Source organism: Lampetra planeri, chromosome 51, assembly GCF_965212315.1.
Source record: "Lampetra planeri chromosome 51, kcLamPlan1.2.h2, whole genome shotgun sequence".
In the NCBI taxonomy this organism is placed as follows: Eukaryota; Metazoa; Chordata; class Hyperoartia; order Petromyzontiformes; family Petromyzontidae; genus Lampetra; species Lampetra planeri.
Genome location: NC_136157.1, coordinates 4,335,822 through 4,358,051, shown reverse-complemented (window position 1 = coordinate 4,358,051; position 22,230 = coordinate 4,335,822). Strand labels below are relative to the sequence as shown.

General features: G+C 45.1%; 1 protein-coding gene across 4 annotated transcripts in view; it reads left to right on the top strand.

Moving 5' to 3' along the window:
- LOC144734529 (sucrase-isomaltase, intestinal-like) overlaps positions 1-22,230 on the top strand; it is a 332,315-nt gene that overhangs the window by 9,479 nt on the left and 300,606 nt on the right. For 2 of the 4 annotated variants that reach the window (XM_078616769.1, XM_078616770.1), the window contains 3 exons: positions 1,415-1,545; positions 20,803-20,894; positions 21,752-21,872. In XM_078616769.1, the coding sequence (XP_078472895.1) occupies positions 1,440-1,545; positions 20,803-20,894; positions 21,752-21,872 (319 nt within the window). In that variant the 5' untranslated portion in view covers positions 1,415-1,439. Of the gene's footprint in view, positions 1-1,411; positions 1,546-20,802; positions 20,895-21,751; positions 21,873-22,230 lie in introns of all 4 variants that reach the window. The other 2 variants (XM_078616768.1, XM_078616767.1) reach the window with 1 other exon arrangement.

Sequence of the window (22,230 nt, the reverse complement as noted above, 5' to 3'; positions counted from 1 at the left end):
AATGAAGACTATATATACGTGTAAAAATACATAGTCAAATTAAATAACTTCAGCCATTATAAATTCAACGATGAACGAAAGCCTCTCCATGCCGTGGCGGCCATTGCAGATTTTTTTTCCTCACATGCTGGTCACATGGTGGTAAGGGGTGCCATGATGGCCAGATGTAAACTACCTGGCATGCTCTACAGGAGGTCATGGGTTCGATATCGAATCTGACACCTGCTATATATTTGGTGTTTGTGTAGTGTTTTAAGGACGGACTCCTACACTTCTTTATGGCACACACTGTTTATTATCTTAATACACCGTCCCTATCACACTAAGGGGTATATGGTCCCCTCACCCTTTACCCTCAGAAGGTACAAGCCTCCGGACCTTGCAGGCTATCTAATCTCCATGCTCTCCCAGCATCCTCTGGCTGGACCTAGGGGATCTCTCCCCGACCACTGGTTACTCTGAGCCCTAGCCCTGATAAGGGCTGGAGGGCTTGGTCCAGGGTCCTAGACATCTTCGGCCGACTTGGGTCTTCGTGTAGCAGAACCTCTTCAGAGCTCTTAGCGCTCTGGCTTTTATACCTGTTCGTGGCCGGGTTGTCCAATCCCCGGCCACCTTGTGAGACCCTCTGATTGATCCTTCCCAATCTGGGTTTTGATCCTACCTCACCAAGTTTGACCCTGACCGTTTGATTGAGCGGGGAAACCTTGTTTACGATCTGCTGTCACAGTTTGCGAACAGCGAGTAGTTAACACCACTACATTTGCATGCTGTCCCTGTGGTCGCATGGATTTTTCTCCGTGTCCTCCGGTTTTCCCCTCCACATTTAGAATCAGCATGCGTTTAGAGTTTTCGGCTGCTATACATTTCCACGTGATAAGCCACTTCGTTGAGCTATTATATGTGGTCAGGTGGCTTCTGAAGAAGAGCTATATAGCTCAGTGGGCCTTACCTGGTGAAATAAAACAAAATAGTTGAGATGTAGTTTCGTTCAGGTTGGTCACAGGGCTGGGAGAACCACCACCAGTTCTGCTTTCACTCGTCACTGATGTGAGTCGATAATTGAACTCAGTTCACTGGGTTCAGATTGCAGCGCGTTAACCACTTGTACCGCCAGTGGCTCTGCATGAACCACCGTGTTGCCCGACGGGATTACCGTTGAAGTAAATATTAAATTTGAACCCCACTGCACAGCGGTGTCTTGCAAAACATATTCACTGCCTATGCGTCTGACCTCGTGGGAAGAAAGACTGCGACAACTCTACTCCACGGGCCGTCATCGCCGATCCACGGATCGCGGACCATTCATTGCAAACGTCGGCGTCATCGCAGCGATGCGGGTCGGATGGAAGTGCCCATGCTGCTCTGTGACAACCCGCATGTGCCGTGCGCCCTGCGCTCTGTTTGGTTGCAGCAGCAGCTGATCCTGCAGAGCAGTCACCATGGGGCGACGCTTCAGCGGCCTCGAGGTCATTCTCATCACGATCAGCATCCTCTTCATGGTGGCCGCCGTGGCGCTCATCGTGGTGATGTTCGTTCAACAGCCGGGTGAGGAACCGTGCGCTCGTGATGGCGACTCTTCGAAGCCACGTGACGAAGGCGTTGCCATAGCGGTGCACGACGTGAGGTGTCGAAGGATCGCTGCTCGCCAGACGTAATGGGACAGACCTCAGGTGGTCCAGGTTGACTGACCGACATGACCTGTGCTCCGACACTGATCCAGCTCACCGTGTGTTATACTCGCCCGGCACTTTGTACGTGCATTCGCACACATAGTACAGGGCATGGATCAAACACTTTCAAGGCTTGTCATAAGTGACAAGAGCTGTTCTCTTTGCTTCAGTATTCTTGTATAAAGAATAGCATTCTATTCGAAGCTTATTTAAACAAAAAAAACAACGAATCTCTAAATGTATTACAAAGTTAACAGAACATGCCAATTCTGTTTACGTGACAACCCTGACTTGTTGGCTGTGTCGGGTAGTGGTGGGTTTTAATGACACATTTATATATTTACGCGATCTAACCCCAAAAAAACCCTATTATGGATGATATTGGTCGCGAAAGGCTACGTGTTAGACTCATTTCTGAGTTGCCTTAATTTAGGGTCGCCACATATCACGTACAGAAACTGGGCCATATTATGGAATAAAGAATAATTAACTAAACCTCATGAGGGGAGAACAACAATGCAAATGCATTGACTTTGCCTGAAAGTAACAGACACGGGTACATTTTAACACACCAGGAATAACTTCCAGATTTCAAACGATGGCAGCTATGTCACAAAGAGGACTGTCCTCTGTCCTCCAACACAGCGAGGCACCGCTGGGTCACGAGAGTTTCCGAATGGAAATGTCATCATCTCATAACCTGACACAATTAATATATTTGGGGGGGGGGGGTGATGCGGGGGGAAAGAAAACGGATGGACAATGATTAGCTTCAGGCAGTATTGGTCCCGAATTGACAGAACCATTGGAAGGTGATGTAACAAAACCACCCCTGCAGTATTTTGAACAACCTAAGTTTGAGTGTAGGTGTTAAAACTTTCTATTTACATGTTTTATTCGGTGCAATTGTGAACAACAGCAATGCCAGACATCTAATCGGCATAACCATTGGTTCACTGCAGCTCAAAGACTCAGTCCCTACAAGGCGTGTGATGAAGTCAGGAGATGTCCATGTTGCCCTGCAAAGACAATTTGTCCCCTGGTGATTAAACTACATATGTTTTTTTTTTATTACATTTTAAGGCTACAGTTGACGCAGTGGTTCAGGAGTCAGAGCTCTGAGATGGCACAGTTGAGATCCTGGGTCCGAGATCGGGTTTTAGTCACACATGTATACACTGGTTTATCAGGGTACTACAACAATCAACAATTTTAATTCAAAATGAAGGCTATTGGGTTACATCACACACATATTAATGTGTGAATAATAAAACAAACAAATGATCTAACCCAAATACCTTGTTTTCATGAATAATATTGGTCGGCAAAAATCTGACGTGTTGAAATTGACATGACAGACAAGTCAGCCGAGTGGAAAAGCTGGGCAAGAGCGTGAGACAGTGAGCGGTGAAAGGTTGGTGATGACCATGGTGAGGTGAGCTTAACATGGGCCGAGCGAAAGGAGGGTGGAGTTGTTGAGTTAAGTGGGCTTGAAATCGGTGCTGCATCAATGCACTTCCATGCTGCAATTGTGTCCTCTCGTTGACCCAACGTTATGGTAAACGTGCATTGACCCAAGGTGATGGCGAACGTGTGTTGACAAAAAAAATATGTTACGTTGGCCTCGCATTGACCCTACGGGCGTGCCCGCTGGGCTACGGTCCCCCATGAGTCACGTCGCAGATAAGCGAGTCGCTGCACGGGGAGTTGTTGCGCAAGCAATGTGCGTTGGCAGCGGGACATCGCGCAAGTGTAGACCGTGGCTCGTGGATAACGATTGACAAGGCGTGCAAGAACGAGAGCGCTGTTGTGGCACCGCGAGCATAGCGGTAGCTGTCTCCCATTGGCCCCGGAATAACCAACGTGCTCTACAAAAAAAAACACAACGCATTCGTCAAGAATACTGGAGCCCTTCTTCATAGCACTTATGTTTGCGGGCACTGCCCAATGTGGCCTATTGTATATGTTGTTTGTTTCCGTAAACGGCAGTGCACATTGAGCATGTAACGTCTGCGCTCCTTGAATGGATGAATAGCAAAGCTGCACATCGTCTCTGCTGAAGACATCCAGTCGTGGCTAACAGACCCCGACATTGGCATTTAGCTCCTGAACAGAAAACATATTGCCAAATGTAAGGGTAGAATATGCCCCTCGTAGAATAAAACCGAATTGACACGGTTTCACTTTGGAGATGTAAATGCAAGCATTGGTGCGAATTCTCGGTGCGTTCGATGCGGCACTGGTTGTGCGTAGACTTTTATATATATATACAGTGCTGTACATCTATAAAGCTGTTTTCAAAGACTGACACATTTTAATTAAGATAACATCAATGGATACAGCATGCACAACCTCATTTTAATCAGAGGTACCATTAGGTATATTGAATAGGTTATTTTGGTCCTGCCAACCACAACAGCCAGGTACTTTGCCATGCCATAAAGTTCCATTATCTGTATTTGAGCGAAACTTCTAGAATTACCTCCCTTGACCAGAGTCTAAAATGCAAAAGTCTCAATGCAAGTTTATGCCCCACCCTCCAGTTTCAATAAAGCCAAACTTGGGAACAGTTTACCTGTCCAACAACAACAGCAACCGCCATTCGCCACCAAGTGGTGATGACGTCACCACGGCACTTAAGGTCAGGTTATGCGCACTTTATGGCCACTTGAAGTGCCCTCAAACCGTATTATACAGGGCGGAACTTCACCTCATCCACTTTTATCATTCGTCCAGACCCTCTTCTTTTCACACACTCATATAAAGTACGATGTATATTTACCATATCTATTGTACCAGGTAAAGCACACTGCGCTATATAGTTAATTTATCAGAAGCGACCTGAGGCCACCAATGATAGAAGGGTAAAGAACCAATTATCATATTTTTACTGGCAAATGAGGTTCCCATAGTGTAGATGCTTGCCCCGAGCTCTCATACTCTGATGGTGCATTGTCTTTGAGTTGTGCGCCTTTTGGCGTCATCTGGTCCAACCCATATGAGACTAGGCTCTAAGGAAAGCTGTCTCGGGTGTGGATCAATCAACTTTAAGGACAGTGCACATTATCAGAGTTATGTTCTTTTGTTTGTATTATGACTGCAGGTATTGCGGTCTATGCAAACATGACTCCTTGTAAAAAGGTGTCAGTTTTGTTGCCAGATAGAAGGGTAAAGAACCAATTATCATATTTTTACTGGCAAATGAGGTTCCCATAGTATAGCTCAACAAATTGGCGTCGCTTGTCGCGTGGAAATGTACAGCAGCCAGATACTCTGAATGCGTGATGTCGATTTCAAATGTGGTGGGAAAAACCGGAGGACGCGGACAAAAATCCACGTGATCACGGGGAGGGAGAGAGACACACAAACTTAAAATATTCAGCGGGCATCAGGATCGGGATCGAATTCACGACCTCCCGGATACCAGGCGAGGTAATTAATGTCTCCCAATCGTGGCATCCCTGACCACCATGTGACGAGCATGTGAGAAAAAAGGCGAATGACTGCCACGGCATGGAGAGGTTTTGTCCATCGAAAAATTTAGAATGGCTGAAGTTATTTTATTGTACTATGTATTTGTCCACGTATATATAGTCTGTATTTCATAATTGATTAAACCAGTAAGCATAATTAGACACAATCTCAGAAGTTAAATATGTTACGTCAAAACCCGCACTGCTACAAGCTAGGCCGAATTGGGCCTGGTAAAAAAAAGAATCTGCCAGAAAAAGAGCATATTTATTAAATGAGCATGGTATATTACACATACAGGCGAGGCAGTTAGCATGTTACCACCGTGGCTCCCCCACCGGCCCAGTTGCCGCAGGTGAATGTATGTGTGTATGTATGTATGTAGGCATGTGTAGTGAGTCCAACTGAGTCGCTGACGTTGTTATTTAGAGGCAATACTTGTATTGTAACATCAATCCGTTAACACAAAGAGGTAACTGCTCCTTCACCAGATACAGCGTAGAGTGGTGACCACCCAGCTAACTCCTCTATACGTAGGAGTTACAGCTACGAAGGGTCAGACCCTCACTTGGGTCCCCGACCACGTGTTGATGCCTCGTAGAGCTTCCAGCTTGTAGAACGAAGAACCCCAGTTCCCCCCAGGGACCCACCTTATATCGCCCCGGGTCGGGGCCTGCTCCACCCTCGTCCCCACCCGCCTTCTCGAGCGTTCTAGCTCCCTCTCGATCCCTCTCGAGAGCTCTCCCCGGACACGTGATCACTCCCTAGCCACCCCCCACCTGGGAACCTCTCTGTGGACACTCCAGATCACGTGTCCTAGGGGTCAACCAGAGTGCCATCGCCCGGGGCAACCCTGCCGCTGGGCTGACACTCTCCCACTCTCCCTGGTGGGAGCCCGCACGACACGCGATGCTTGGTGCCTGCGCTATCCCAACGCTCACCAAGCCCCGCTAGGGCTGGTACTACACCCGCCTACGGGGTTTCAATCTAGATTCAAAAGTGCATAGCTCCAGTGGCTCATCTGAAAGCGCGTGATGCAGTGACCGTCTTTGTTCAATGGCTAGGCAAAAGCCTGCTGCTGCAAGAATGACATATGAAGTCAATTCGGTCTGCAGAAACAACATTCCCTCTACCTTCTCACTACCAAATTACATGGTGATGCTGCTCTGGCAGGGGTGCACAAATACCAACAACAAAAACTTAACGCAATCGTCGATAACACTGGCAACAAAAGAATGGCAAATTATAGGTAACGTTTCGGGCAATGGCCCTTCATCAGAGCACATACGTTATGTACTGTTTGTGCTTGTACACCACTGCCAATGCAGTATCAATTATGTATAGTCTGTTCTCCTATAACGCGGTAGTTGCGTCCCTGAAGAACAGAGCATTATGGGAAAAATCGCGTTATAATAAATAATATAATGTAGGCTAAAGCACAGTCCGCGATAATACGTGAGATGCGCACGCAGGCTGAACATAGACTGAGGTGTGTGTGTCTAGCGTCTAGAAGCATCCAGCAACATCCCGCCTTGTGCGATGATGCTACATCAAGGTAGCTGTACGATCGCTTATTCCTACTCACGTGACGTAGTTCTGTTCACTCAATCGCGTTATAAAACATGCGTTCCCTAATACATTCATCATGGCGTTATATCCAATTCGCGTTACGAAAACAATACCCGACATTATATGAGAGCAGCCTGTATATGCTATGAGGAGGGGCCACTTCCTGAAACCTCACCTATATTATACGTTTCCTGACGAATGTGTTGATTTATTTTGCTCTCTTTCTGACAAATCATCGAAGAGTTATCCTTCTATCACGAGCCGCAGGGTATGGTGGCCTTGACCTTGCAGCAGGATTATCATTGTAGAGTACAATATCTTGAAATTATGTTCTTCTGCAAGTACCGTACTTATGGAGATGATATTGGTGAGCATTGTTGCTTCCTTTAGATGGATGAGAAGCTGACACAAACTGGAGTGTGTGCTGATATACAATGGTGACTAGTTATTATGATATTTAGTGCGAAACTGCACAACCAAATTTTTTGGGAAGATTTTACGTGGTCCTATTATATTCTGTTGCCTGACAGCTTAAGATGAGTGCCGTCTATTGTAGGGAAAACAATAGCTGGCTAACATATCATATTTTATGATAATCTACTATTGCCTTGAGCTTAAATATATTTATCTTAAACCACTGCATCATCATATGTAATAGCAAGGCCGTAATTATAATATATATTGAGGGGGGACACATCCCCCCCCAATATTCAAATATGTTCAAAATAATAAATATTATAATATTATTTGTCCCCCCAAATATATTGCTATAAACAATATATATTTTTTAATTCTATGCTATGTAAATAAAAACACAAATTTGCTAAACCTTGGCCACAATATCTGGATTTGTATTTACACAACAATGCATATATTTACGTTCATATTATTGTTGTCATGGTTGTACTTAATAAATGCCTAATCTCTGTCATTACATACAATGGCACTAGAAAAGGTAAAAAAGAAAAAAACAGAGCAATGTAATACAATACAGTATTAGACATTATTGAAAAAATATTAAAAAGTCCATCCAATGTGTTAGTGCATTTTTTATATTTTAGGCAGCAAATGTGTTTTCAGATGTAGATTGTATTTTCTGGGGGAGGACCCCCAGACCCCCTGGAAGATTTGGTCCCCCCCAAAGTTGACTCCATAGCTACGGCCTTGTGTAATAGTATTGGTTTTCTTGCAGTTTCGTGTATTTTCCACGGTAAATTGTATTTTCTAATTATATTTGATTATACACTTCCAACAAATTATCGACAATTAAAAAAAACAATCTCTAAAAAATTTGTATTAAAATTTTCTCATTATGCGCCTGGGCTTTTAAATAAAACTCACCATACGGACGTCTGAGCACAGAGACATTTAAATGCATTGGGCACCGTGCTCCAGTAATATTTTAATTCCTGATGTTCCGTAATAGCAATCGTGCATTGAAGCCATTAGATAACAACATCGGACCGCAATTTAACATAAATGTAAACGCCGCACTGTGCTATTATTAAATATGACTCAGAAGTTGTATATAGCGCCGGATAAATCAAGGCTTCGCTCTGGCAATCCAATTAATGCAGCAAATGACTTGTTTCTTAACCCGTCCGTCAATAAATACGTTAGCGCGCCAATAAGATGCAATTGCCTAGTGATTTTATGAGGGCTCCCCCCCCCCCCCCCCTTTATGTGGGCTTGCAATCTGGAGCTATTTGGCAGTTTTACTTTTTGACCGTTTGGAGTCTGAACTTTAAAAAAATCGCGCCGAGCTGCGACGCGAAATAAAAGTCTCCTTGAAATCTCCACCGCGCCCGCTGTAAAAGTCCCCTGGCACGGGCAGAGGTAGCGTGGGCTGGCTATGGCTGCTGGCAGAACGGTTAATAAACCGACGCGTAATAAAACAAATCACCCTCTGCGTCTGTGCGTGGTGACACGGCGATTTTTTTTTATTGTTTTGTATGTATATATATTTTTGTAATTATTTTTTGGCACGATTCCAAGTTACCTGCAATGGAATTACTTCCTTATTAAGACTTATTAAGGGATTAAAAGCCGGGTCTTCTAATTATTTTGTATGGATTTATGAGCCCTTGCGTTGCAAAGCTGTAGATCACGGTGTTGCATTAGCACCACCCCTGAATGCTATCGAGCCTATGGATTCGTGTAATGTGGCAGGATTCTTAACAAAAAAGGCTGGGAATTAGTTGGCATCTGAAATATGATTATTAATTCAGCCACTTATTTATTTATTTGCAATACTTATTTACTTTGACGTTTTTAATGGTAACTTTCTTGATTAAAATATGTTTTACGAGTTTAATTTTCCACTTCGCACCAATTTGTAGCTGCGCGGTGACCCCAGCGTGTACATTATTATTATTATATTTTGTTGTTATAAATGAATGAAATCACAGTGGCTTGGTGGCTAACCCAATGTTATTATACTGCCCGTGGCTAATATACAAAGATGGGATAAGTGTCTTTGCAGCTGGGTTAATGTCCTAGATGTTTTTGTCATGCACTCAAACATGAAATCAGATCCATACTCTTTTGTATTTTCGGTAAAATCAGGTAAGTTAAAAAAGAAAACATCAATTAAATCACGACGTTTCGGAGGCAATACAAGCTTCCGTCTTCAGGTGGAAACGTCACAGCAAAATGACTGTATCAAGTCATGATACAGTAATTTTGCTGTGACGGAAGCTTGTGTTGCCTCCGAAACGTCGTGATTTAATTTATTTTTATTTTTTAACCGACGTGACTTTACCGACAAAAACAAATATTATGGACCCTTGCAAATCGCGACAACTTCAAATCTAGAATGGAATCAGATAGTTTCAGCATTTTGCGCATCGAAAAAAATGCCGAAAGTGTCATCTCTCAACACGTTCTTAGATTCTTTATTTGGAGATCATGAATGTCGGTGTCTTGTTTTATTCCACTTTGTAAATGTTTATAGCTAAAGGGATTCAACTTTCACGCCGCTAACGCCTAATTGTGCCTACGTACACGATGGTCTTAGTTATCTCTTCTCTTCATTTTTGTCTGTGTTGTAAAATTTAACTGCACTTTAAATTTCATTTCTTTAGGTCAACCTTGTTTTATTTTAAATGCGATCTTTTATATTTTTTGTCGAACGTTGGTCTTGTAATATGTTTTATGATACCTTTCATTAAAATGTTCTGTTGCTTCCATGAATACTGTAAATTTCGAATACATTTGTACTTGATTAACCCAGGTTGTCGCTTCGTAAATACATTTCAGCGCTTGATCATGTAGACTGGTGTTTCTTTAATGTTTTAGCCTGCGGACCATTTTGCCAATGCAAACATTTATCTGGCATGCATCTCTCTAAATGGCAGTAATACAACAAGATTTATATTACCAAAACATATTTTTTTTACTCAGATATAACATTTTTTATTCATGGGTGGTGGGGCATTTAGATCTTAGGCGTAGCAGTGAGTTTAAACGGGGTAATTTACCTCAACTTTATATATATTGTAAAATATCATAAGTAAAACATTCGTCAATGTACGAAACAAAAGGGATAAACGTTCTCATTATTTCCGGATCAAGTTGTGTCGTGGGGACCGCACTCTGAGAGCCACCGCTCAAGAGGTTTGCGCTGTCACTCTGCCTCGTCGTTCCGGCAGAATAATCGACATTTTTGGCAGAAAAAGTGCCCGTTTTCACAATTTACAATTCACGCGTGGGCAGGTCTTATCGCACCTCCGATTAGCACGGTTGGGCACGTACGGTGCGAAAGAAGTTCAACATGCAAGCATACGTCGTCACCGGCAGGTCCACTCAGTTGCCAGTCCTTTTGTGCCACATCAGCCCATCTCAATTCTGACCTGATCTGTGCCTATTTAGCCAAAGAGAAGATGCTTGGACATGCAGTCACTGATAATGTGGGCTATCTGACCCAGCCAATGCGGGTTGTTTTGTCCTGCCTAACAAGACCCCTCATGGGAATATGTATAGATCTTAAAAAATTTAAAAGCGACTCACACAATCCTGATATTTCTTTTTTTACCCAGGATGCATCGTGGGCAGGCACGCCAGCCTGAATATTTCAAGTTTGTGCGGATGTTCTTTTAAGGGAGTCCACATTTCCGATGTTTAGAGAAGAAATTGAATCATTGTGGGTGAGAAGAACTGCAGTGGCGGGATGTTAACTCCCTCGCCTGGTATACAAGAGGTTGTGGGGTCTATTTTGACCCTGACGCCTAAATATTTTGAGTTTGCATGTTCTCCCCGTGATCGCGTGGATTTTTCTCCAGGTCCTGCCATTTTTACTCCACATTTAAAAACACGCGTTGAGGGTATTTGTCTGCTATAAATTTCCAAATGATAAGCCACTTTATTGGGCTATCATTTGTGGCCAGGTTGCTTCTGAGAAAGATCTATATAGTTCAGTGGGCCTTACCTGGTAAACTAAAATAAAATAAGTTTTATGATATGTCAATACTATCCATGACAATGGATGGCATTCGCGAAGATGTTCTTGGCTGGCGATGTAAACCCGATGGACCCTTTTAGATGTTGCTTTTTCCATGCAACAGAAGAAGATGACAATGTACAGCTTATAACATTGTTATGGATACACGCACCAAATAATGGGATAGCAGTTAAAACACGTCAAACTAACGTTAACCTTAGTTTAAGAGTAAAAAAGAAAAGCTAGAATGTGGATGTGATTCATGGTCTGCTATGAATACATTTAATATGTTATTCTCCACATCAACAAAATACTCTCCCACGCCCCGACCCTCCGTTCGTCCTGCCACGCTATGCTGTCGTGGCGTAACGGTTAGGGCGCTGGACTTGCCACCCAGAGGTTGCCCTGTTCATGCTCCCCGGCGAGGCAATTGAAACGATGGTGCAAAGTTTCTGAAATAACCCCCCCCCCCACCAGCTATGTCCACCCAGCGGTGTAAAATGAGAAAACGACAGTTGGTTGACCCCGCGGGGGTCACGCGCGGTGGTGGTTTATTCCTCCAGCGTGTGCGCGATCGCCCGAGCCATGTGAGAACCATCCTCGGTGAGCTGCGTGCACTCCTCGTAGACCTCCGCTGAACATAGTTAGCGGAGAGTCATCGCGATATGCGGCATTTTGTTTGTTTGTTTAGCGCCTCAGCTGTAGTTTGGGTTGTCACGAAGACCTCAGCGGTTTAGGTTGGCTGAACAGAGACTAGAATTATGTTCAACGAGGCTCCGCTGACCTGTGGTGGGGTAAAGTGTGAGTATTCCCAACCAGTTTGGAGCTCGCTATGGTGGAGCCCCTTCTGCCAGCAGTGGCATGAACAGGCAATTGCATGGCTGCACCTTGAACTTTCGGTATCATCTGAGATGTCACATCAACCCCACCCCCAGGCTACTCTGACTCCCACACCTCCCATGCCCATACCCTAATTCTGTTGTTATTATTATTATTATTTAAAATCATGGACATGCATTTAGAAACCCCTTGTGTCTGTAGTGTTTCCGAGAAGCACTTACAGAAATGCACAATTTGAACATAATCAATTCTTAATTGCATAATTCGATATATGGATGAGCCGTAAGAAAATAATTCACTTTAATCGACGAAAATCTACATGGCGAGCAGTAGCGGTGTCTGTATTTCTGGTGACATGGTTTTACAGATCAGCTGCTTATATAAGATAGCCTAGGGACCTGGCCTTTGCATAATTTAGTCCAGAGATCGGTATGATCCCAACATCAATCATTTGCCCAGTAAAGCCTCACCGAGTAACCAGACTTTTTTCAGAATATCTTATCTCATATTTATCTAGCGCCTTTAGCCAAGGCGCTTTGCACGGGTTATACGTGGTACAATGAGGTTTGTTAAGGGCGATATGGTGGATAGGGATGGGTATGGGGAGGGAGGTTAGTGGGGACGGGAATGACGAGGGTACCTAGGGATGGAGGAAACGATGGGCCAGGGAGTGGATGTGGGTGTCTTTAAGGAAGGAGCAGAAACTCGACAAGGAGGGTGCTTCTCGCTTCATGTGGAGGGGAAGTTTGTTGCAGTGCACGGGGATGAGTCGGGAAGAGGAGCGGAGACGGTGGTTGTGCTGGAGGAGAGGGGGAACGGTGAGGCGTAGTGGGCGAGATTGAGAGCGTAGCTGGCGGGCGGGGACATACTAGTGGAGGAGAGAAGCGCGGTACGTTGGGGCAAGGCCATGGAGAGATTTAAATACCAGCGTAAGGAGCTTGAACAGACACCGATAATAGATAGGGAGCCAATGCGTTTCCTTAAGAAGGGCGGAGGTGTGGGAGCAGTGTGGCAGGTTGTAAATAAAGCGTGCAGACGCATTTCATGTCGGTTGTAGTGGAATGAATGCATAGGCTGGGAGACCCGAGTGGGAGGGAGTTGCAATAGTCTAACCGAGGGAAGATTAGTGAGTGTATTAGTAGTTTGGCGGCAGGCTGAGTGATGAGAGAGTGTATTTTGCGAATGTTAATAAGGTGGAATCGACGGTTGCGGGTGATGGCGGAAATGCGAGAGCGAAAAGGACACCAAGTTTGTGGGTGGAAGGGACAGGGGGTGAGTGAGACGGGTGGGAAGGTGATGGTGGGGGTGGGTGCAGGGAAAAGAGCACCCTGGGTTTTAGAGGGAGTGATGGCAAGGAGGTGGAGCGACATCCACGACTGAATGGTCGGTTAGGCAGGCTCAAGCACGAGAAGAGAGGTCCGGAGTGAAGGTGGAGGAAAGGGAAGAATATTTGGATGTCGTCGGCGAAGAAGTGGTGGGAGATGTTAAAGGAGGAGATGTGGGCTTCGAGAGGGGAGATGTAGAGAGAGAAGGGGGCCCACGATAGAGCCTTGGGGAACACCGGCTGTGATTGGGGAAGGAGGGATGAAGGAGTGTTTGAAGGAGACCATGGATGAGCGTGAAGAGAGCTGTGAGTGGAGCCAGTGCCGGATTAAGCTAGTGCCGGGCCTGTAGCATGATGTTATAAAGGGGCTCTACATTTTTAAAAAACACGTAAATATTAAAACACAAATGTTTAACTTGCATAGTAAAGTAAGTGCATGTTTTCATTTTCTATACAGCCAGATAATACGACAAATCGCTAACCTTAAACACCCAGTATAGTACTATAGTAATAGAGCAAGTGCAGAATCACTGAACCGGACTTGATAGCTTTAAAGCATTTAGCGCGGGGCCCTTGAAAGTGCAGGGCCCGTAGCATGGGTAGCTACTTTTGCTACTAGGATAATCCCGCACTGAGTGGAGCCAGGATACAGCAGTGCCGGAAATGCCCGGATCAGAGAGAGGGTAGAGAGAAGGGCGGGATGAAGGACAGTGTCCAAAACCGAGGAGAACGAGGAGTTCGAGGAGCAGTGGGCGATGGAGGAGGAGGCCGTGTGCTCGGTGGCAGATGACGGGGAGCTCTGCATGCTGATATGAGCTACCCGTCGGAGGCTGTCGGACTGCGAGAAGGGCTGCGTGCAGAACGAGAGAGAGCGAGAGAGTGAGCGAGAGAGTGAGCGAGGGAGTGAGCGAGGGAGTGAGCGAGAGAGTGAGCGAGAGAGTGAGCGAGGGAGTGAGCGAGAGAGTGAGCGAGGGAGTGAGCGAGAGAGTGAGCGAGAGAGTGAGCGAGGGAGTGAGCGAGGGAGTGAGCGAGAGAGTGAGCGAGAGAGTGAGCGAGAGAGTGAGCGAGGGAGTGAGCGAGAGAGTGAGCGAGAGAGTGACCGAGAGAGTGAGCGAGAGAGTGAGCGAGGGAGTGAGCGAGGGAGTGAGCGAGGGAGTGAGCGAGAGAGTGAGCGAGAGAGTGACCGAGAGAGTGAGCGAGAGGTGGGGGTTTACATAAAGCAAAGTTTAAAAAATTTACGAAATGATGAACGAAGCAAAGTTACAAATATTTACGAAATGATGATCGAAGCAAAGTGCCGAATACACCGAGCATCTTCTTGTTTCCACTGATCGTAAAAAAAAGGAGTGAGGAGAGAGTTGGTCACGTGGTTCTGGATGGTAATGAGGGCGGTTTCTGTGGAGTGCAGCGGGCGACAACGAGACTGGGTGGGAGTGGGTGTAGGTGACGTTGGTGAGGCGAGGGAGTCGACAAGACGCTCGATAACTTTGGAGCGAAAGGGAAGCAGGGAGATGGGACGGTAGTTGGAGAAGTTAGGCACCTGCATTGAAATATTTGGCCAATTAAATAGTTTTTTTTTTTTACGTGGGAGGACTTCGAAGTACATTGAGAAACCCCACACACATACACCGGGGTAACACTCAAATATGCGTCTACGTATGTTGAACTTCTTTTTGCACCGTACGCAGCCAACCGTGATAACTAATCAGAGGTACAGGGGAAAGGACTACAATATTTGCTCAGCCAACCTTCGTAGCAGCAACAAGCCTGCAACCAACCTGATATTCCGAGGCAGTCTCCTATACCCAAGTGCTATCTCAGATGAGACATCCCAGAGGCATGGAGTTCGGGATGACTTGGCACGCAGATAAAAAAAACGGCCCGAAGACCTGGGCTGTGGACGCTGCAAGCCTCGTGCGAGATAGCTCCTTGACGTCTGCCGACTTGGGGCTCTCCGCTGCGGTGTGTCTGCACGCCTGCAGCGCCATCAGTATTCCATCGGCTTGCACAGCGCCCCTCTCGAAGCGTTAACCCTCACAAAGCAACTCGCTCCGTTGGCCAGCTCAACAAAAAAATCAACGCCAATGGTGTAAAACAACAACAGCAAAAACCCACCTTCATAAACGAATTCGCCCGCAAAGCTGTATTGGCATGTGCCACAAAGAAAGGTGAAAACTTTTGTAAGAAAAAAAACTGAAACGAGGTTGTCTGAATAAAGAGTTGGTTGGTTTTGATTTGGGCTTAAGAGTGATCAGCCTGCCTTGGTTGCGTTTGACACCCGTAGGTTCTCTCGCAGTATCACGCCAATGAATATTCAAGGGGGCTTCCGGCCTTCGAGCCAAGCCACCTCTCGTTGTTTGCGAATCTTCAGCGGGCACATTTGGTGCCTGTTCTGTGGCCTTGTTGTCTTCAGTGAAGTCTCGGACATGCAATCCCATTGCTTGAGCATCGTTGTTGTTGCTGTTGAAGGGTAAAAAGGCGCAAGCCTAGCAATTTCTTGTTCATGCCACTTGCTGCACGCAATCGAGTTTAGTCGAGGGAGTTCCGGACAGCCCACTCTTTAAAGGGTATTGGGGCCACTTTTCGATGCTAGCCAGACATGTTTTTTTTAGCACGGTCGCACCTATTAGCACAGTTGGCTACGTACGGTGTGAAAGAAGTTCAACATACATACATCTTAGAAGAGGTGGGTGCACCCACACGACCTTCCAATAAACTTGCTGTGGCATACTCCTTTATACTGCTGGGTGGACGGAAGCAGGGGGAATTTAAGATACCAATTATACTATTGCCACGCCGGAAGATTGAATCGAAACCGGTTACCTCTGGATTGCGAGTTCAGTGTGCAGACCATTAGGTCACCGCACCTCCGATTAGCACGGTTGGCTACGTACGGAGCGAAAGAAGTTAAACATACACAACCACACAACAAACACACACACTGCAGGATCCCATTGTTGTTGTGATTCTAACATTATTTGAGTAGTCTTATGTTGTAGATTATATTCCTGCCATTGGAATTTTTTCCCCCTATTATTTATTTTAATTTTCTATTCTTAAGCATTGCTTGTTTGTTGGATTTTCCAATTGTGCGACATTGACCTTGGAATATTGCGGTATTGATTAATAAATCACAGCAATCTGTATTACTGTGTGTGTTTGAGACGAGGCGCAGTGGTTTGAACACTGCTTCATGCTCCTGGTGACCCAGTTTACATCATCTGCCGTTCACAACAGTAGCAAGCAGTGGATTGCTACTGTTCTGCTGTGCCTTTAAGAGTACCTGGTGTGGTATCTGAACGTCAGCACCGGATGGCTACTTAGGGCGGTGCTGTCCACACCAACCACTAATTTGTCACGGTATACGTAATAGGTACTCACGAATAATATTTTCCCGCATCTATAGGCTATAAAAGGCTAAATGGGAGATATTTATATTAAGCGATTCAGATTTTTTTAAAGTAAAAAGTATTGTCTTTCTGCTAAACATATTCATAATTTGCTGTTGGTGTCTTGTCGCAAGACAAATTATCTATTTTTATCTCTCGCAGAGCAGTGCAGCACTCTGTGTAGGAGACCAGTTTGAGGAAGGATACTTTATCATGTCCTACCACAGAGAAAACAATTGTTCAACGCGTGCCCATCAAACCAATCGGGTTTTTTCTGGAATTTTGCCAAATTAATTGAAAGATGAAATGTAAGAATCATCAAAAGTCATTGTGATATTTGGCATTTGAGCCATTCTTATAACACAGGGCTGTTCTGATGGTGCTGTGTTTCGGAGACGCAGTCTGCAGTAGTTTCACTGTACGTCACAATTTGACTTCCATTGAGTCATAGATACTGTATGTGGGTACATTTTCTAAATTCTGCACATTTGGGTCATGTCACCAGCACACGTGGCCTACTCATTTACAAACAACCTAAGGATTCCTTTCACGTCCACTGTGAAGCAATATGTATAGAATTAATGGTTAAAAACAGCCACATTACTAAGTCGGGCTGCCATGGGGATTCGAACCACCATGGATGTTGAACGTCTTCAGCACCATACGATGCCAACCGTGCTGATTGGAGGTGCGGTGCATGTATGCTGAGCTTCTATCATACCACCGCACGTAGCCATCTCTGCTAATCGGGGTGCGGGAGAAAGACAATGAACTAACATACAACGATCAGTTCTAAAATAGTGAGTTTTTAAACTACATTTGAAAGTCCATTGCTCCCACTGACTTCCTAATGACCTCGGCAGCGAGCGGCGAACGCTCTGCCGATGGACTCTGTTCGCGTTTCCAACTCGGCTTTTCAGCGGTAGCGGATCAGCGGCTCTGACCCCTGAGTCGCAGGAGCACGTCGTCAATTTTAAATTTAAATCTAATCGATTACCCGGTTTCTATGGTCCACGGGAGACAATACTGCTGAAATTTTAACAAACACCCTGAAAATCAGCAAATATAACAAAGCTGTAAATAGAAAAGTTTTGTACGAGTCCGACGTGAAATATTTTACTTGTTAAAAAGGTCTTCGGTGCACAACCTTTATTAGCAGTTTTAAATAACGCAACTCTTGCACGGAGCAATAAAATACATATAAGCAGCTAAATTACAAATCAATGTGCAAAACGTACAGAAGAAAATAAATTGCAGTGCCTTATACAGTAATTTAAATTTGAAAATCTATATCGTGCCTCTCGCTAAGCAGGGCTTTATTTTATTATTGACAAACCGTATTGACAAACAGGTGCAGGCATGAGCTATGGACGGATTCTTCGACGAACCATATAGGACATTCATCTCGTTATTCTCTTTTGTCCTTCTCCACTTTCACATGAACTCCCTGTATTTAGGAGACGGGTGTTGCCGTGCTGCGAAGATCAGCACCGCTGGACTTGCAATACAAGGGTCGCCCCGGCTTTGATTTTGATCTCCCGGCGCGGCGGTTGAAACTTGAAACAGCGGTGCAGGTTTCTTTTAAATCCTCCTCTCCTGTCCGTCTCTGTCCACCCAGAATGAAACAAAAACACCTAACTGGTCCTCCACGGTTCGTTGAAGTGTTTTAAAGAAAAAATACACCACGTGAGATCTCCCTTCCTGTGTATTGTCCACAGCCTCCTGTCGAGGTGGAACGCTTTGCGGCTGATGTCTGGTGGCTCAGTCGCCCATGAAAAAAGACAGCTTCATGGCTCAATGGGCTTTACCGGGGAAATAAACTTCTAAGTCTCTCGCAGTCATACTTAAACGGTATTTTTCGATGTAAAGCTTTCGTGACTGCAGGGATTCATCTTCTTGTTTTTTTCGGTAAAGTCACGTAGAAGGGAAATAATACAATTAAAACATAATAAAATAATTCTCATTCAGACGCTGTCTTCCCGACAGACCTGTGCTTCACCTGAGGACGGCTGCTTGCGTTGTGTATATTTTTATTATTTTATTATTTCACTTCTACGTGACTTTACCGAAAGAACCAAGAAGATTAAACGGTACTTGTGAGTCCTCCACACTCCGTTCTCGCGATGAAGCCATTTGCCAACTGTGCAACATCAAGCACACTTCAATAGCTCCGTTGAGACAGATTATTAATTGCGGTTAATTCGAGGTAGTAAAAGACGAAATTTCCGTTGAAGTTATGGGTTGCAAATGAAACAAAAGTTTTCGAGGTTACGCAACATAAAATAATATCGTAGCCCGTGCAATTGTCTGCGATGCATTTTTATTCATTGTAACACATCATGGGGACTTGCCATGTTTTAACGGTCAGCAGAACTGGACTTGCAACCCAGAGGTTGGCGGTTCGATTCGTTACCCCGGCCACAACAATGGCGCAAGTTTAATAAATTATCCCATCCTCCACCGCATCTGTCCACCCAGCCGTATCTAAAAGAGAAACGGGTAGAGCTTGGGGTTAGTCGACCGCGCGTGTTGGGGTTAGAGTACAATAATGCCCACCTCCCCCAAAGAGACTGGCAAGCGTGGAAGAGGAGACCATATACACCCCTAATTCTAGATTTGAAGCTTTCGTGACTGCAAGGATTCATATTCTTAGTTTTTTTCGGTAAAATCACGTAGATAAAAAAATTAAAATTAATAAAAGTAAAATAAAAAATAAAATAAAAAATCACGACGTTTCGGAGGCAACACAAGCTTCCGTCTTCAGGTGGAACCGTATCAAGTGATACTTGATACAGCTATCGTGCTGTGACGGTTCCACCTGAAGACGGAAGCTTGTGTTGCCTCCGAAACGTCGTGATTTTTATTTTATTTTTATTTTACTTTTATTAATTTAAATGTTTTACCTACGTGACTTTACCGAAAAAACATAAGAATACATATACACCCCCCCTCCACTACCCTCCCCGAGTGGGAAGGCCCTTGTTACCAGCAGTGGCGTGAGCGAAAGAAGTGCGCGAGAAAAAAATAGGCACCTCTTGTGGACACGCACCTCGGACTGTGCGCATTGTGTCCCACATTAGGGTGAAACTTTAGCGGGGACGAAGGGTGTTGCCGCTCTGTAATGATTCGCTGAGTTGACCTTGGAAAGGCCCAGTAGAAGTTTACCCCTCTGCTTGCCCTCTTGTCGTGAACGGCCGTGGGAATTGAAACCAGGTCACCGGGAGCGATGGAGCAGTGCGCAGACAGCCGGGCCTCTTCTCAAACGCACACGCAGGCACAAGGATCGCAATACCACGATGTGTTGATCAATAGCGTAACATTCCAATGTTACACGATTGAAAGTCTAATGAACATACAAGCATGGAGAGAGAGACAAACAGGTGCACACACAAGCATTGAGACACGCTTACGTGTACAAAAAGAAAGATCACCCGTGTAGCTTCAACAGATTGTAGGGGCAAGTGCTGTTAGCGAGCACCGGTGAAGGCCGGCACGGCACACGAGGGGGTGGGTGGCCAACACCACGACTGACCATTTTTGCCTCCCCTGTAGCGATGTTGACACACCACACCAGGTACTCGTTTGAGGCTGAGCCGACCTAGGGAAGGCCCGGGACCGATTCAGATAATCGTCAATGGTGTTGGCCGTGAACGGGAATCAAAACTCGGGCCGCCGGGTTCATAACGCAGCGTGCTAACCATTGCCTAATCACGTCCCACATATGTATTTAGTTATTTACACATATATGCACATCTATATTTATAACAGAACTGAAAAAGCTCAATTTAGTTCCTTCAGGAACTTGAAGAAGTTCCCAGCACATGGAAAAAAAGTCATACATCATGCCGAACAGCACCCCCGATTAGCATGGTTGACTACGTACGGTGCGACAGAAATGTTACGTACATACGAAAGATAATGATTTACTTTTGTTTTGCAACTTTGTTCGAACGTGGTTTTAGTTTTGCACCTAGTTATATAGAACCCACCCACTTACAGATCGTCCCTGCAATGATTATCTGTAGTGCGTTTGCACATCCCCATCACGAGTTGTCGATTAACAGAACTTTTTTTTGTGCCTCCGTATTGTGTCGATTGTAGTTTCAGATTCAGCGGCTGTGGAGCCCTCATGCACCGATGCCATCGTCGATGCCATGCGCTTTGACTGTCACCCGGACGCCAAAGCTTCTCAGGTGCCTCTATTATTCGTGCAGCTCACGTGTCACGTGAGCACCAGTGTCCACGGTGCATTCAAAACCACGCCAACTGAATACCAAAAACCGGCACGTTTGCGTGATCGACTCAGCCTTAAAAAACAAAAAAATAAGAAACCAGTGCAGTCTATAGGCAATAAAACAGGTGTTAAAATGTTAAAACACCAAACAGATGTTTTGCGAGGAATCATGTCTGCATTAACCATACATACTTGTGGTTAACATGCAAGCAAAAACATACTCTGGTAATATATGCATTGTCTTTGAAACTGATTGTTCCACACTAGAGACAGCTTTTTTTGAGCCTCGACTCAAACAGAGAACGCCAAAAGGGGAACAGCACAGAGACAATGCACTATCAGGACAGTCTGTAAACATCTACGAACCTGGCAAACCAGAGATCGATTCCCGCTTATGGCCAACATCAATGACGATGATCTAAACCGGTCCTGGGCCTCCTCAAGGTCGACTCAGCCTTAAATGACTACCTGGTGCGGTGTGTTAACATCGCCACCAGGGAGACAAAGGCGGTCGGACGTGGTGTTGGCCACCCACCCCCTCGTGTGCTCAGCTGGCGTCCACAGTTGCTTGCTGACGCCACTTGCCCCAACAGTCTATTTGGCTGGAATAAAATATTTGGCTGGTAATAATTTCCAAGGTGATAAGCCACTTTGTCGAGCCATCACTTGTGGCCAGGTCGCTTTTGAAAAAAAAAACAGAGCGCAGTGGCACTTACCTGGCAAAAGGTAAAAAAAAGTAAATTAGTTATAGTTAATAGTTCTATTAAGGCTATGCGGGGGATCTTTGTCTTTGTTTGTCTCCATGTGTTCATGCAGGAATCTTGCGAGGCCCGGGGCTGCTGCTGGAAGGAATCTGGGACTCCCAATGTGCCCTGGTGTTTCTACTTAAAAAACAGCGGCGGCTATGACATTGTCAGCTCGAGCAAAACTCCAGCCGGTACGTCCACCCCCGCCCGCCCCCACGTATAACAGAAATAATAATCAATACTAACAATGACTCAATTGTTCATGTCACCGTAAGCCAGGTCTAACGCCTACCGAGTTGAGCTAACATGGTGTTCTCATCTGAACCAAGCTGTTGCGAGGAGTATATGGCACCACTGATGGAGGTAATCAAATTATAGTTGGGATTAATCCAACATATTGGAAAATTAAGCCGGGTTATGAGGTCTTTAAATTAACCAATTTTATTATTCAGATTTATCCGAAAACGTGACCTCACGTCTGTATGGATATATGTTGAACTTTTATCGCACCGTACATAGACAACCATACTAATCGGATATGTGGTGGAA